Here is a 14,450-nt window from a genome sequence, read left to right on the forward strand (position 1 = left end):
TCAGTAATACTTCCAAGCTCAGCAAAAAATAAAAGCAGCCTCACCAGGGTAAAATGTAGGCCGTTTTATTGCAGATCAGCAATTTAGAAATAAAATAGCTTAGCTAGTTAGCTTCCGAGTAAACAGAGAGAGGAGAAAATTGCACCTTTTGAGAAACAAAAATAACTACAAGATTTTTTTTAATTGCACTATACACATATTATTCTGCACTAGGACATAAACACAGTGCTACTTAAAGTCTGAATTATTGATATGCTAAAAGTAACATTGAGATGACATGGAAGTATTGTACGATTTAAAAAAGAAAAAGGTATTACAGAACATTTGAATTAAAAACAAATATACAAATTATTACTATCAAAGTGTCATTTTTTTTAAACATTGTATATTAATATAAAAATGGCTCTGGTCACAATGTTCAGTCCTTGTGTAAAGCATAAAGCAGTTGTACATTTAGATCATGTGATCTCTCCCTCAAGCTTAATATTCCCAGGGGCAACATTTCCTGCTTTCACCATGGCTACAGTTAATCTGAAATACTATCCAGAAATGTTATCTCATCACCATAACTGTCAGTAACATTGGCATGCGATTTAATGTTCTTTAGTCTCTAGCAGACTTAATCTAACTGAAAATGGCCAAGATGTTGATAGACGATACAGGAAGTGCAGTATAATAACTGTGAGGAAGGTGTAACCATGTCATGCTATGAGGTCAGGACTCTTCCCTCGTTCTTCCAGGTATGTACAGTAAAACATCAAAGTGACTAATGTATCGGTAATACACACAGAGCATAGGAAACATTTCAAACACACTGCTAATATTGAGCAGCATCCTCTTTTGTACAATCCATTCTTGGTTATTTCAAGGCTTAAAACTAAATCCTCCTGTAATCCGCCTCCCCCCCAAAATCTACATCTTCCCCTCTTGATTAAACTGAATTTTAGGGGGATTGTAGCTTTCACCGTACTGCTTCATCTGACCAGGCAATTTCAGAGAAGTAGCTGAAGCTAATGTTTTGTACACTGTGTGTAATTATGAAGACCATTCTTCAACATGTGACTGTTAAGTGGTTGACATATTTACTGGCTGCTAGTATTGGACATGTTCAAAACAACACAAACACAAGGGCATTCAATATTTTAGCCACTCAAAAGACTCATTCATTCGGTTATGTTAATAGAATTTATAGGTTGCCGTGTTAAATTATGTTGGACATACTGTGTACCCACTGAAAACCAAGGTCACTTATTAAGACCTCTGGAAAATGGAGAAGTCACATTAGTGCTTGCAATTGCTCCTAAAATCTTGTTCTCTTAAAATCAGCTATAGTGGTCATAAAGTTGTCACAGTAAGTGGAATAAGTCAATAGTTCCAAAAGGAATGACTCGTTCACAGTGGGCCAATGGATCAATTCCAATTTGAGTGCTTTTGCAAAGGCTCTTTTCTTCAGTCCATGTTCCAGTGGCAGAGCTAAGAAATAAGCTTTTCCATTTTAGTGGGATTGATGATGGCCGTGCTCAAGCCAACATGCAGCTTTCAATTTCGTCTATGGGTTAGCTGCACATGAAAGAGTTCACAAGTGGAGAGAGAAGCTGGAGATGTATCAATACAACATCGATATTGCAATATGAGGTGTCTAGGATTTGGGTTGTCATGATGGACGTTGTTAGGATCGTTCTTTAAGGAGACCAAGCAACCCACCCATCATTGGGGTTAAATAAGGTCGACATTTTGGGAAATACAATGAGAAGATCGATACCGCTCTCTTATCGATCAGCTCAATATGAAGTTGGTTAGCTTAGCTTAGGCATAAAGACTGAAAGCAGGGGGAAACCGTTATAATCTTGTTGATGGAATCGGTACAACAAGCAGAAGCAGAAAATTAACTAGTTCCGGATTTACGGCGGTTATGTGCCAGACTATTTCTGGTTAAGAGTCTTCATAGTCACTGGAAGACTAACACTCAAACGCACTCCAGTAAATCACTGCTCCCAACCAAGAATAGTCTAGCACATAACCCCCCCCCCCCATCCCATTACAACAGCAATGTGTCATTTTTATACTTATAAAATGAGATAGAACAAGTTAATTAGTGAGCTTTAGAGGGGCTGGAAGGCAGGTTTTGTTACCTTTGGATGGAGCATGATAGCCATTTCCCCGATTGCAGTCTTAATGCTTATCTAAGCCAACGATCTCCTGGCTGCGGCTTCATAATTAGCGTAAAGATATGAGTAGTATTGATTTTTTCATCCAACTCTGCTAGAAAGCATACAAGCACATTTCCCAAAATGCTTAATTATTCCTTTAAATGTTGAAGCACCTCACCAACAGTCATGTCCAAAACATCACAGTACACAGTAGTATTGGAGGTGCAATATATTGTGATCTGATTTGATCAACGTTACCGAGATGAAAGCGTGTATTATTTGTATTAGTGGTAAGAAAATAATCAGTGGGTTGAATCTCGTTTTTGTCGAAGGTCGAGGTCACAAGGCTTTAAAGTTCATCCTCTCTCTGAAAGACTTTCTCAGTTTGCTCTTCGGTGCAGGAACAGGACCAGGACCGTAACTTGGTCTGAGGAAGGCGTGTTCACCTGCGGCTTCAGTGTGCAGGGGGTGGTGGTCCTGGTACTCCAGCGGCTGGAGAGGAGGCTGAGGCTGACTTTGGGGTTGCACATCGAGGACGCCCAGTGGAGCATTTCTCCGACTGATGGCTCCAGGTCCTCCGGCGTTGCTCCGCTGGAGCTGCTGGATGATGGCAGAGAATTTGGCATCAAGAGATGGTCTGCCAGTTTTGGACCTTGTGGCCGGGCGTGACGTGCAAGTGCCGGAGTTCTCCTTCTCCTGGTATGACGGAGGAGGAGCATGATGAAGAGAAGCAGGGAGGGGAGGTCTGGCAGGGCGGCTGGGAGAAGCGCAAGGATTTCTGTCAGAGGGAGGAAGTGGGGCACGGCGCTTCTTGTTGCTGAAAGATGTAGCGCTGGTGTTGGGGTTTGGGCTTGAACAAGGGGTGGAGGTTTTGCTCTGTGACAGAACACCCTTCTGCACTACCACTGAATGGGACCCGTCAAACAGAGTGGACCAATTAGGCGCTTCCTTCTCCTCTTCATGACCAATAAGAAAGCGGCCATCTGTCTCTTCTATCTTGTTATGGATCATGTCTGTGATGCTCTCAAACTTTCCTGGTGAATTTATACCTGCAGGTAAAACAAAATGATCAAACATTAAAGTAAAGTTAGATTTGAAATGTTTAATTAAATAATAAAAATGAAGTATAATAACATTTCACAATGAACACGTAAGCAGATTCCAATATTCTAATTTGTGTTTTATTTACATGCGTCACCTCTGAAATTAAAACTATAATGCGTAGTTAATAGAATATATTTATTCCACTCAGGTGTCCCGTTTGTTTTTGGCATCTTGCGTCATATCTTCTATAAATAGATACATACAAATAACTATCCTGTAAAACAGTCAGCGAGTTATCAACATCCGTGTAACTCACTTCATCCTCTCACTTTAATTACTCTACTTACTGAGATCATTGTAAACAGAGTCTGCCTGCTTGGTGAGGAAGAGCGATTGTTTCCGTGGTGATGCGACCTCAATCTTCATTAGTTGGTTGCAGCAGTGCAGCCACTGGCCTGGGAGTAAACAAAGAGACGAATAATAGACACAGACGGAGGTTATTTTATCTTTTCTTGATAAGAGCAGTCAGATATATATGCAGCCACTTTCCCTGCCCAAACTGACTGACTTACACACACACTCATATATGGTCGGTACACACATATACAGTATACAACCCATACTTTCTATATACATTCACACACCTTCGCTGTATGTTTACACAGAAACACACTCACTCTGATCATAGAGGTGCTGGTGCAGGGCGTCCAGCCAGTCCTCCAGCTCGTCGCTGGTTTCCGTGGTGAAGACGATGGTGTCAGACCCCTCTGGTGAAGGGTTGATGATGGACAGACTCCTGGATTTCTGGCCTGCTGACCCCTTCTCCATCACACGGATCCGGGTGTCCTGCCGAAACAACACAGATAACTTATCATTGTATGTGAGGCGCCAGGAGACAACAAACAAACATGTAAAACGTAAAGTATTTGTGGTTTACATGATTGTGTAGATGAAACACCAGACAATGTTGAAAATCAAACATGTTCCAAGGAGTATATTCAAGTTCCTAACATTAAAAACATAACTTACAAGACTTTGTGTGAACCCTGTGTTTTATTATGCAGTAGTGCCAATACGTTTTAATCACCAAGCTCAACAGAACAACTGAGCATGAAATGCAAATAAGAGAGAGGAATGTGAAGGTTTATTTTTGGCATTTTTGCCTTTATTCAACAGTAGAGCTGAAAGGAAGTGGACGAGAGAGGGAACAACATGCAGCTGCGTATACACTCAGCCCAACAGGCTGCCCACTCCACCAGGTGAGCTACCGTGGTGCAGTCTTACCTTGTTGATGGGCACGTTGAAAGTGGGCTGCACTTTAGCTTCAATTTCTTCCGGGGTGAAGTAACAGGACAACAGCCCAGCACTCAGCACACAGTAAAGCCTGCAGCAGCGGTTCATCCCCTCCACAGTTAGCTGAAAATCACCAGAAAAACAAAAAGTAAAAACGCAACTGAATTACTTAACCAGCTATCGAGCTAATGCTAATAATAAGAGCAGTCAACGCACCTTCTGGCTCAGGTAGCCGGTCATCATGCTCTGTGTCATGCAGGACGGCTGGGCCACCAACCGGCAGCAGAGGTTGCCATAAAGTGGAAGCCAAGATGACCAATCAGCTGTGGGGATGTAGACGAGGACAGGCAATAAAATCTACATGTGTTAATCTTAATTAAGGATTATATGGTTTTTGTAAGATAAGATACTCATTAATAATCATTCTGATCTTGAAAAGGTAAAACCACATGAGTAAATAACTATTATAGTATAGTGTTACGTATCAAACACACGTGACACAGAGTCACATAGCTTCTTGTCATAGGATTTAACAATAACTCATAATATGCACTGTGCATGTGCACACTAATGGTGAAAAGACTTCCCCTGGAATTAAAACTAGATAACAAAAACCTGCCTCAGCACCAACTTACCCATTTAATCACTCCCACAACAGAAGAAATGTAATCCAATGTGAACTTCAATAATTGGTGATTTTGTTTCATTTTAGATTTCCATTTTAATAGTGTACAATTATTACATAATTACCACCATACAGATTCAAATCAGGGACTAAAAAGATATAATAACATAATCCTTTTATATCCGCAGATATTAAATGTCTGTGCCTTTGCTTCTTACCGTCTTGGAGGACAATGAGGGAGTGAGACTGGAAGCTGCCTTCAGCCTCGGGCAGACACAGTGTAGTGTGAGCCAGCAGGCTGTACTTGGCTCCACTGGTACAGGTAGCAGCACACACACACACACACACACACAAAAAATTTAGCATTATTTCAAGTATACTCTGCAATGACTTATTTAAATCTTTGGCTTCCCAGGCTTAACCATAAAAGATCTATCCTCAACTCTAACAATAAATAACAATAACTAGACACATGAATTTAAAAAGACTTTAACCTTTTAACCCCAACATGTGCACATACCCTACAGCATTTTGCTTTGTATAAATTATCTCCTTCTTCAAAGGCCTTTAAGATCCCAATGTTTCTCCTCCCACTGAACAGGTGGTATGTATCACTTACAGATGTTCAGTCTGACGGATTCACTTAATGCTCTAAATGCTGCACGCTTTTCCTCTCAAACACAAATAAAATACAGGCTGGAACATTAAAGTTGTGCACAATTTTTAAATAAAATAGTTAAAATTATTGGCACAAAAGAAAAGTCAGTGGAATTTCCGAAACATATCAGTATTAATAACCTCAAACATTGGTTTTAAGTCAGTGTGATTACTTTACAAACTGGTTTTGTGAGCCTGCAGCTACAGCCTTTGTTCCAGTAACAAGCCGTAATCGAGTTTGTTCCCAACTACAAAATTCTTAAATAGGGAGCCAAGAGTCTGTAAAGGGTTTTATGGGATAACAAAAACACATACAAGGGTATGGGGTTGTACTGCAGGAAGGTGTCAGGGTCCGGACTGTCCAGCAGAGGGCAGAGCTTCTTCCCAGCAGTCTTTCCAAAGGAGTTGCGGAGCTTCTTGGCCAGTTTCTTTGGCGTATTTACCAAAGTGAGCTCATCCTCCAGGGCACAGCTCCACAACTCCACCTTCAGCTCAAACTGAGGAACTGCTTCTTTACTGTGAGAGGACAGACGTAAACATTTTAATGGATATAAATCATGTTAGATCAAGATTAAACGATAAACAATAGATGCGTCAGTGTTTGTAGAAGAAATAAATCTAATACATATTCTGCTATTCATAATACTGAATAAATAAAATACTACATTTCCAGCAACATATCCTTAATATATTATTTACTCTACAGCAGCACCTTTAAGGGGCTTCCCACAGATAAGTGGAGCTGTTCTAAGTGTATTAATACTGCATATTAGACAATCAATACTCACAACACGGTGACTCCCTCAAAGCAGATGTCAGTGACTGATCTGTCCACCACCATCATTTCTGTGGCAAACACCTCTGAGCCAATCTGCATCAGACAGAACAACGCCACTCGACGGGAGCCTATCAAACACAAGGGATGTACAGTGTGTGTTAGTACAGCACGTATCCACAACATAACATGAAGCAAAGCTAAACAGAACACAAGGCAGAAATGTTGGCAAAACAAGGACAAACTCACTCCCTCTGTTGTTAAAGTAGGCTGAATCCCTCCACATCAAAGGAATGCGCAGACCTAAATCAACAGAGGAGAACAAAGCAACAATCCTGAGAGTCCATTTGTAAAATGTTCTATATCCAATTATTGCAAATAAATTACCTTAAAAACTATTACAATTTGACAAATTGTGTGATATACTGGAGATATATTCTTTTAAGAGTGGTGTCAGTCTGCACCAACAAGGGGAGAAATCTTACCTGACATTGCAATTGTCCCAGGGCAGGGCACACGGTCATCTGAAACTGGATCTGAAAGTCTGAAATTACATTTTTAATTCATCATTATAATTGATCACAACCTGTGTATCAATACATTAAATTCCCAGCAACAAAACAGCACTTTAAATGTAAAACCCTTTTTTCAAAACCCACTCAGGCCTGTCTTAAATCATACCTTAAATTATCCACTTTTTTACCTGCAGATATAAGTTCTCCATTGAAGTGAAGATTTATAAATATATCTAATGATCTACACCTATATCTTTTGATAATGTGTGCTGAAACTACACTCCAGGGATTGCAACGTTTACATGACCCCTTCCAAACCCAGTAAGCACCCAAATCTTACCTCATGACTGCTCCCATCATGTCCTGCTCCTCTTTCTTCTTCTGCAGCTGTGCGAGATAAGCCTTGATCCTGGCGTTACAGGTCAGCAGATTCTTCGAGGCATTAAGAACCTGTTCTCTCTTACTGCAGGCGAGCAGCAGCTTGTAGGCACCGTCCCGCATACGCATCTCAAAGTCAAGCTTTTCTTGTATGTTAGTGTTCTTTTTGGGCAAAACATATAGAGGAGAAAATTAATCCATTTAAAAACACATACCAGCACCTTACAATTGTGTTAGTCCATCAAACAATATACTATAGACAAAAGATGTTATGAGTTAGAGTGAAGTTGCCCTTGAATGTCAAGAACAAAAATCCCTTCCAGTGTCAAAAGTATTACATGACTCACATGTAATGTAATTGCATTTCATAGACACAAACAAGGACACTTTAAAGACTACCTGCAACCTGCACTTAACCTTTAGTACCTCTGATATGAGTTGGCAAAGACGGCAAAGTGATTTGCAACATAAAAACAAAAAGGCACCGTCTTTCTGGCACAAACAGAGCTAAAAGCTTTCAGGTTATTTGTGAATGACAGACATGACAACCAAATATTACAAGACTTTCAGGAAATGTGATCTTCTAGCTCCACTGGTAGCTACCACAATTAATTTTACAATGATACACTGATGTATAAAAATGTCAGACTTATTTTCATCACACAAGAGCAACTTTGTGTTTGCGATGTGTGAGGAGAAAGGATGCATGCAGAAGGGTAGCAGAGCGGTTAGTTTCATGATGACCAACATACTGTGTATGCTAGATGGGAGGACAATAACACTGAGTATATGACCTAATGTAGATCATATGCAATTTCTATGCAAATGATGCAGAATGGAAAAATATGGATGCTGCAAAGAACAAGTAAACAGTTGCAGGAAAAAGTACCACTGAAGTTCTAGCTAACAGATGTGTGTCCTACATGTAGTATGATGATGTCTGATAGATAAGAGTCATGTGACGTTCATGTGCACCTATGTTAAGGACGCAAACATCATCATTCTCCATATTACAAACTAAAATATGCATATGTCATTTAGAAGACTTGGGCATCGTCTCATGCTTTTGGTCTGAAATGATGTTAGTTAAAGCATTTCTGCACTTTGCTTAGCAACATTGAACAATGCAGAGATTACATGGCTCTGGTTTCAGGAGGGGAGGCTCCGTTAACTGGCCCGTCCAGCTAGCTTTGTCCCAGGGTGGGAACTGAAAGCCAGTTGGTGTGTGAATGCTTAAAACAGACGTTAGAAAATCCAACTCATTGTTTACAAGTTATTTGAGCACAGCCTATCAAAAAAAAAGCTAGTTAGTTGTTACTGAAGCTGTGTAAACTAAAAAAAATAACCGTATATTAGCTCGTTTACGTCAGTATCGTTGCACTTTGTACCCCAACGGCAACTGAAATGTCATTAAGATTCAGTGTTGACGGCAAAACGCACGAGACCCCTCTGTAAACGTTATATATCTGCCCATCCATACCTCAGTTTGCGTGAATAATGTACTCTGTCGTATTTTCTTCCGTTTAATCTCCATTGCCACGGCGGAACCGGCCGATAAAAACGACCTGGAGCTGCCGTGTCGCTTGGAAGTTTGAACATCCCGCGGGTCGTCCATGTTTGTGTCTATTCGCTAGCAACAGCACGAGCAGCACATTCCTGCTCCAACTGACAGGGGGGGTTCGATTTGTTACACATCATCTGCCGCAATGACAATATTGTCAAGTAAAGACATAAGTAAATCCATGCAAAAGATCAATATACTATATATATATCCTTAATACAACATTTTAAACTCTTCAGGGAAGTTTAAAATGTAATACTCATGATGATTAAACTAAAATGACTTCCAATAAGGACACAACCAATATTAAAACAGACACACAAAAAAGGTAAATGCCAAATTAAAAGCAAATCATGTTGGTGAAATAGCCTACAATAGCAAAAATCGCTATATGTTATAAAAGTGTACAGGTCACATAGGGTTCCAAAAGAAATGCCAAACAAACGCTCCGCCTCTCCAGCCGGTACTTCCAAAGATATAAACCGAGTGCTTTCACGCCGAGAGGGAGGGAGCGTCATTGCGTCATTGTGCTAGACAAATTACAGGATTACAACGTTTTAGATTTTGAATTTTTTTAGATGGTAAAAAAAATGCAATTTATTATATTTAAAAAAGTACAATAAATATTTGGCAGCATAAAAAACGTATAATTATCTCTAGCATTGTGCGCATGTCTCTGAGTACGCTGTCCCAATCATCTGTAGCTACATGCAAACAAAACATTTTAGTAACCTCCAAATGTATTAATTATGCCGTCTCTGTTCAGATGTGAGTAGGTTTTAATAAGCTTTATTTTATCCACTGACTTTTATTATAGAAGCCAGTAAAAAAATATTAAAATCTCTAAAATAGAATATAGTTTGAAAAAGGGATGCACGTTTTATCCATCAGAGGTAGGTGCTCTGATTAAATCCTCATTTAATTGAATCGTTTCTGTAGTAGTTTGGTTCCCGGGTCGCTCAATTGCCCTGCAGCAGGTACTGCCTTTATTTTCAGCATCAAATATAATACTGCTAGCTGCACAGCCCAATTGATGGTACAGTCACTAAAGACCCTGAAACGTGACCTGTGAGTCCAGGAAACCCGCCCACCCGGTTCTGGCTGACATGCTTCTGGTCGAGTTGGAAGCATCCATGGTTGGAGGTGTAGACGCAGGCGCTGCTGCGGATGAGCTGCGTCAAGCTAGCCAGAGACGACAACACAAACTCCGGAAATTACGATGTCTGCTTTCAAAATACTTCTTTTTGTTGTTGTTAAAAATGAGATAAAATGCATATTTAATCCTCTAATCCGGTTTGTGCACAGTGACGTCAGCTAATTAGCCATCTGTAGGGCATTTCCTTTGCCAAAAGCTTTAGCCTAGGTCTGTTGGTTGTTCATCAAGTTCATCAACATGATCATGTTGGTTGAAAAACGGGATTTAACTTCAGCTCGTAGTTTACTTTAGTAGAAATTCACCCCTTGACCTTTCTAATTTCCTGACTCACACTTCCGCTACTAGGCTACAGATTTCCCTATTAATAATTTATTACAGCAAAGGTTTTTTGGTTGACTGCAATGTAGCCTACTGTTAATAACAAGGGATCAGGGTAACACTAACCCGTTTTTGCATGTTGTGTTTATATGGGAAAACATATCTATTTATTTCGAATATATGTCTAAATATGACATATTTTCGTAAAAAATATAACCATTAAAAAATAGATCTGCACACTGTCTGTTTATATAAGTGCTCATGGTACACACATGTGGTCTACATAACAAAGCATGACATAGCACATAAACATGTGCTAAGTCATACATTTTCTTATTCTTGAGGGACATCAGCCCAAAGTTTAGTAATTATTTTTAAATTAATATGTTACATTGTAATATATATTATCTTTTTAGTTGTAGTGGGACTAGGGGTGCAATAGCTCCACAGCTAAGCCCTATACATTGACATTTATGTTTTTATAATTTTATATTTAAATCGGTCAATATCCCAAACAGCTTTAATGGCTAAGTATGTGTACACATACAAGGAGTATGACTATTGTCTTAAGTTGCTCTCTATGTAAATCAACCACAATTTTATTCATGGGTGACCCAACAAAGCAACAAAGAAGAGATATACTCACAGAAAAAAGAGGCCATTAAAACGTTCAGATAAGGGAAAATAATTGTGATGTATAAAGCAGAATAATTGAGATGTTATTAAAATACAGTTATGTAAAACAATTACAAGTAGAGGTACTATCAAATTAGTAAAATGTCCAAGTAGGATACGTGAATTGATTTTAAGGAGATGCTGTATGACATCATACCACAGGTATACGAAAATTAAAAAATAACACTATATAAGAATATAAAACTATTATGAACATAGGTAGGTCAGGTAAGTAGGTAAAACATCACCATCATATTGCTTTGTCCTGACTTTAACATGCAGGTTATCTCTACCATGGATGCATAAAGAGAACTCTCCCCACAGATTTAGGGAAGTTGATTCTAAGGGAACTACTTTCTGCTGTCACATGATTAATTGTGCATGTGGTTGCCTAGATACACAGTGTGTCACTTCAAGGTTTAAGGAACATGTCACTAACTCACAAATGTCTGCGTTGTGTTTGCTCTGATTTTATTCTGAAAGGGTTTACCGGAAGTCGTGATTTACATTTGCCGCTTGTTTCAGGATGTTGGTCCGCTCGCCGCTGCTTTGCAGGGAGAAGCGTATTGCTGAGCAACGGAGGGAGAGAAGGCCGACGCACAGAGCCAGACTGAACTGCAGCAGCGGCAGGGCTGGGCTCCACACACACACACACACACACACACACACACACCTTCAGCAGAAACACACACCAGCAAAGAAAAGGGTAAGTGAGGAGTAGACTACACTTTTATTTTAGCGAACAGTTGCTAACTGTAGGTTTTTAGCTAGGTGCTCGACCGTTAGAAGTTTGCGGCAGAGAAAAAAAATGGAAAGAGTCGGTTTTCTGCTTTTGTGCTGCCCCGTCTATTGATGTCAATGTGGGTTTTTAATGTTGATTTACATTTATGCGAGGTCACACGGTATATATATGGAGCTTTTTAAATCAACACTATAAACCTGGATTCAGATTAAATGTATAACATTTAATGAACAAGCTCGGGAAATACCCTGTTATGCCTATAACGGATAAACAAACTGGTCTGACTCCCTGTAGGCTAACTGGATGGCTACTGTTGTCGGCAGCAGCAGCATGACCAGTATGCCCTGGTCCGCCTTTGTAAAGCGACACAGCCTTTGCTGCCTCTCTAAAAACACCGGGCACGTTTGCCCTCTATGCTACTATTACCGTTTTTGTTATTAAGGTTTTTTTTTTTCTATAAGTCGCATCTTTCTATAACAGCACGGAGGCTACCGAGACAGGATGCACATCAATGAAGGTCGGCTACAGTGAACGCTTTGTGGTTATCTCACTGGAAACATTTTAACCTCGAGGTCCTCTTTGAGTCTATTTATATTGTCTGAATGGTATATTATATAAATTGGTATTTAACGATTTAATGTAGCTGCAGAGTTTTTTCCTATGTCGGACCCCCCTCCTCTTCTGTGTGCAGGCTTTGTTTTCGTGGGGCAGATGTAGCTGGCCTACATGCATCCGCTCTCTTTGTGTTGAGTTGGATTTTTGCTGTCATCATCACCAAAGATGTAAAACATGGGGAAATAGCTAAATATGTGCTCTATAACTGCATTAGACTGTCTTTGATTATGCATTGAAAAATATCTTTAAGATGCCTTATTTGCATGCCTCTTACAAAGAAATGTATAGACATTTGAACATTGTGTCATTATTGTCTAATTGCTAGGTAACAGACTATTAAATGCATGATGCATTTAGCTAAAATGCTATGAAGATGCATGACAAATGCCAAAGTTACACAACTGTTGAACACATTTGAACGCAGCAGAAGCAGCAGCCTGGTTGTGTTTATTCATCTTGATCATTTCTCTTACTTGCATCTAATAATGTTGAAGGTACAAGTGGCGACTGAATGCATTCCACGTCTGGGTTATAACACAGTTCCACTGTTCTCATACTGGACTGATGTTTTCTTGGAAAGCTGGAGAGCTATAGGCTGCATATCAGTGAGTCTTGACTCCTCCTCCCCCAGCTTTAAGAATTCAAATTTTTGTTGGGTTTGAGCCATAGAATTAGCAGATAATACCATCCAGTCCAGCTTTGCTCTTTTTCTTTCTCCCTTTCACTCTGCCATTTTCAGCCTCCTTCCTGTCCTCTCCCCAAATGTGGCCACTGGCAGGCTGGTTGGCTCTACAGGCAGTTGCATTTTTAAAAACTGTGTCAGTGTCACAGAACGGTTGGTGCACTCTCGAAGAGGAAGCAGCAGCAATGTCCTAGCTAGACTGCAGCCCAGTCTGCCTTCATACGTGTCCATTTACACAGTTACAGTGCAGATGATAACACGGGTAGCTATGTAAATGAATAGAAAGAGTGCACTCACACTTTTTATATCTCTTTTTGTGTTGTTCTGTTTTGCTTCTGACAAACTTGAAAACTCAACAACATTCCTTTAGTCACCAAGCTGTCAGTGCTGACAGGGCATACACTGACTATTAACACTGAGCAGACAAAATAAAGTTAAAATCTGCTTTTTCATCCTCTATGTCGTCCTTACTGAAGTAGCCTACTTTAAGTGTTTCCAGATTCTAGGGCAATGGTGTGTACATGTATAGTTCAGGTTTCCTTCAATAATATGAACCTGTTTTCTGTTCTAGTCTATAGTTGGGATTGAGGACTTGGTTGTCCGGCCTGCCCACGGCCATTGTGTATAGTAGGAAGTTTAGGAAGTGTACAGGGAGTGTTATTTGTGGCTGAAGACAGCCTAGCCTGAAACGTAATATTGTTATCTATTCCATTCTATTCAACATGTTTTTAAAGAGTTTTTGTACGAGGGTGACTGTAGCTAAAAATAGAAGTGCGTCTCACTTCTGTAATCTATCAGAGTAGAAACTTTAAAAGGGTTATGAGAGTCAAATAGCTTTTCCCGGTAAAGCTCCGTCTTGTGTGCAGAGTCGCAGAGAGAAACAAGAGAGGTGAATAAAAAAGTCTGTCGAAAAAAAAAAAAAGGGAGCGATAGGAAAGCGGAAAACAAGAAAAAACACATGAAGCAATTTATATACATAATCATCAGCCTCTCCCTTGTTATGGAACATGAAGGGTGTGTATGCGTTCTGCATTTAGGTAACTTCTCCAAATGAAAAAAAGGGACCATCACATCTGTTTTGGGGTGTAACGCACTCCCCTCTGAGTTTCTGGTATTTTGTGCTTCTTTTCACTGCAGATATTGATCTAGTATTTTCCATCCCCATCTTTCCCTCTGCTAGGCTCCTCCTGATTGTCCTGTTATGCTGACGTTGATATTTTTTCTCTCCTCCTAAGTGCCAGTGTGGATTTCACTATTTCTGTCT

The 14,450-nt window shown here is 39.9% G+C and overlaps 2 protein-coding genes across 2 annotated transcripts in view; one reads left to right on the forward strand and one right to left on the reverse strand.

The window, feature by feature from the left end:
• Positions 1 to 49: 49 nt before the first annotated feature.
• On the reverse strand, positions 50 to 9,052 carry rtkn2 (rhotekin 2). The gene is made up of 12 exons (XM_029450552.1): positions 8,918 to 9,052; positions 7,400 to 7,599; positions 7,030 to 7,088; positions 6,794 to 6,847; positions 6,558 to 6,675; positions 6,085 to 6,285; positions 5,331 to 5,425; positions 4,704 to 4,810; positions 4,479 to 4,610; positions 3,872 to 4,040; positions 3,542 to 3,649; positions 50 to 3,199 (listed from the first exon to the last, which is right to left on the reverse strand). The coding sequence occupies exons 1-12, from the start codon at positions 9,050 to 9,052 to the stop codon at positions 2,490 to 2,492; spliced, it is 2,088 nt and encodes a 695-aa protein (XP_029306412.1). The 3' UTR covers positions 50 to 2,489.
• Positions 9,053 to 11,724: 2,672 nt separating this feature from the next.
• Positions 11,725 to 14,450, forward strand: part of cep170aa (centrosomal protein 170Aa) — a 38,258-nt gene continuing 35,532 nt past the window's right edge. The window contains 1 exon segment of the mRNA XM_029449510.1: positions 11,725 to 11,853. The gene's annotated coding sequence lies outside the window, so the exon portion shown is untranslated.

The sequence above is a fragment of the Cottoperca gobio genome, chromosome 15 (genome assembly GCF_900634415.1).
Source record: "Cottoperca gobio chromosome 15, fCotGob3.1, whole genome shotgun sequence".
Classification (NCBI taxonomy): Eukaryota; Metazoa; Chordata; class Actinopteri; order Perciformes; family Bovichtidae; genus Cottoperca; species Cottoperca gobio.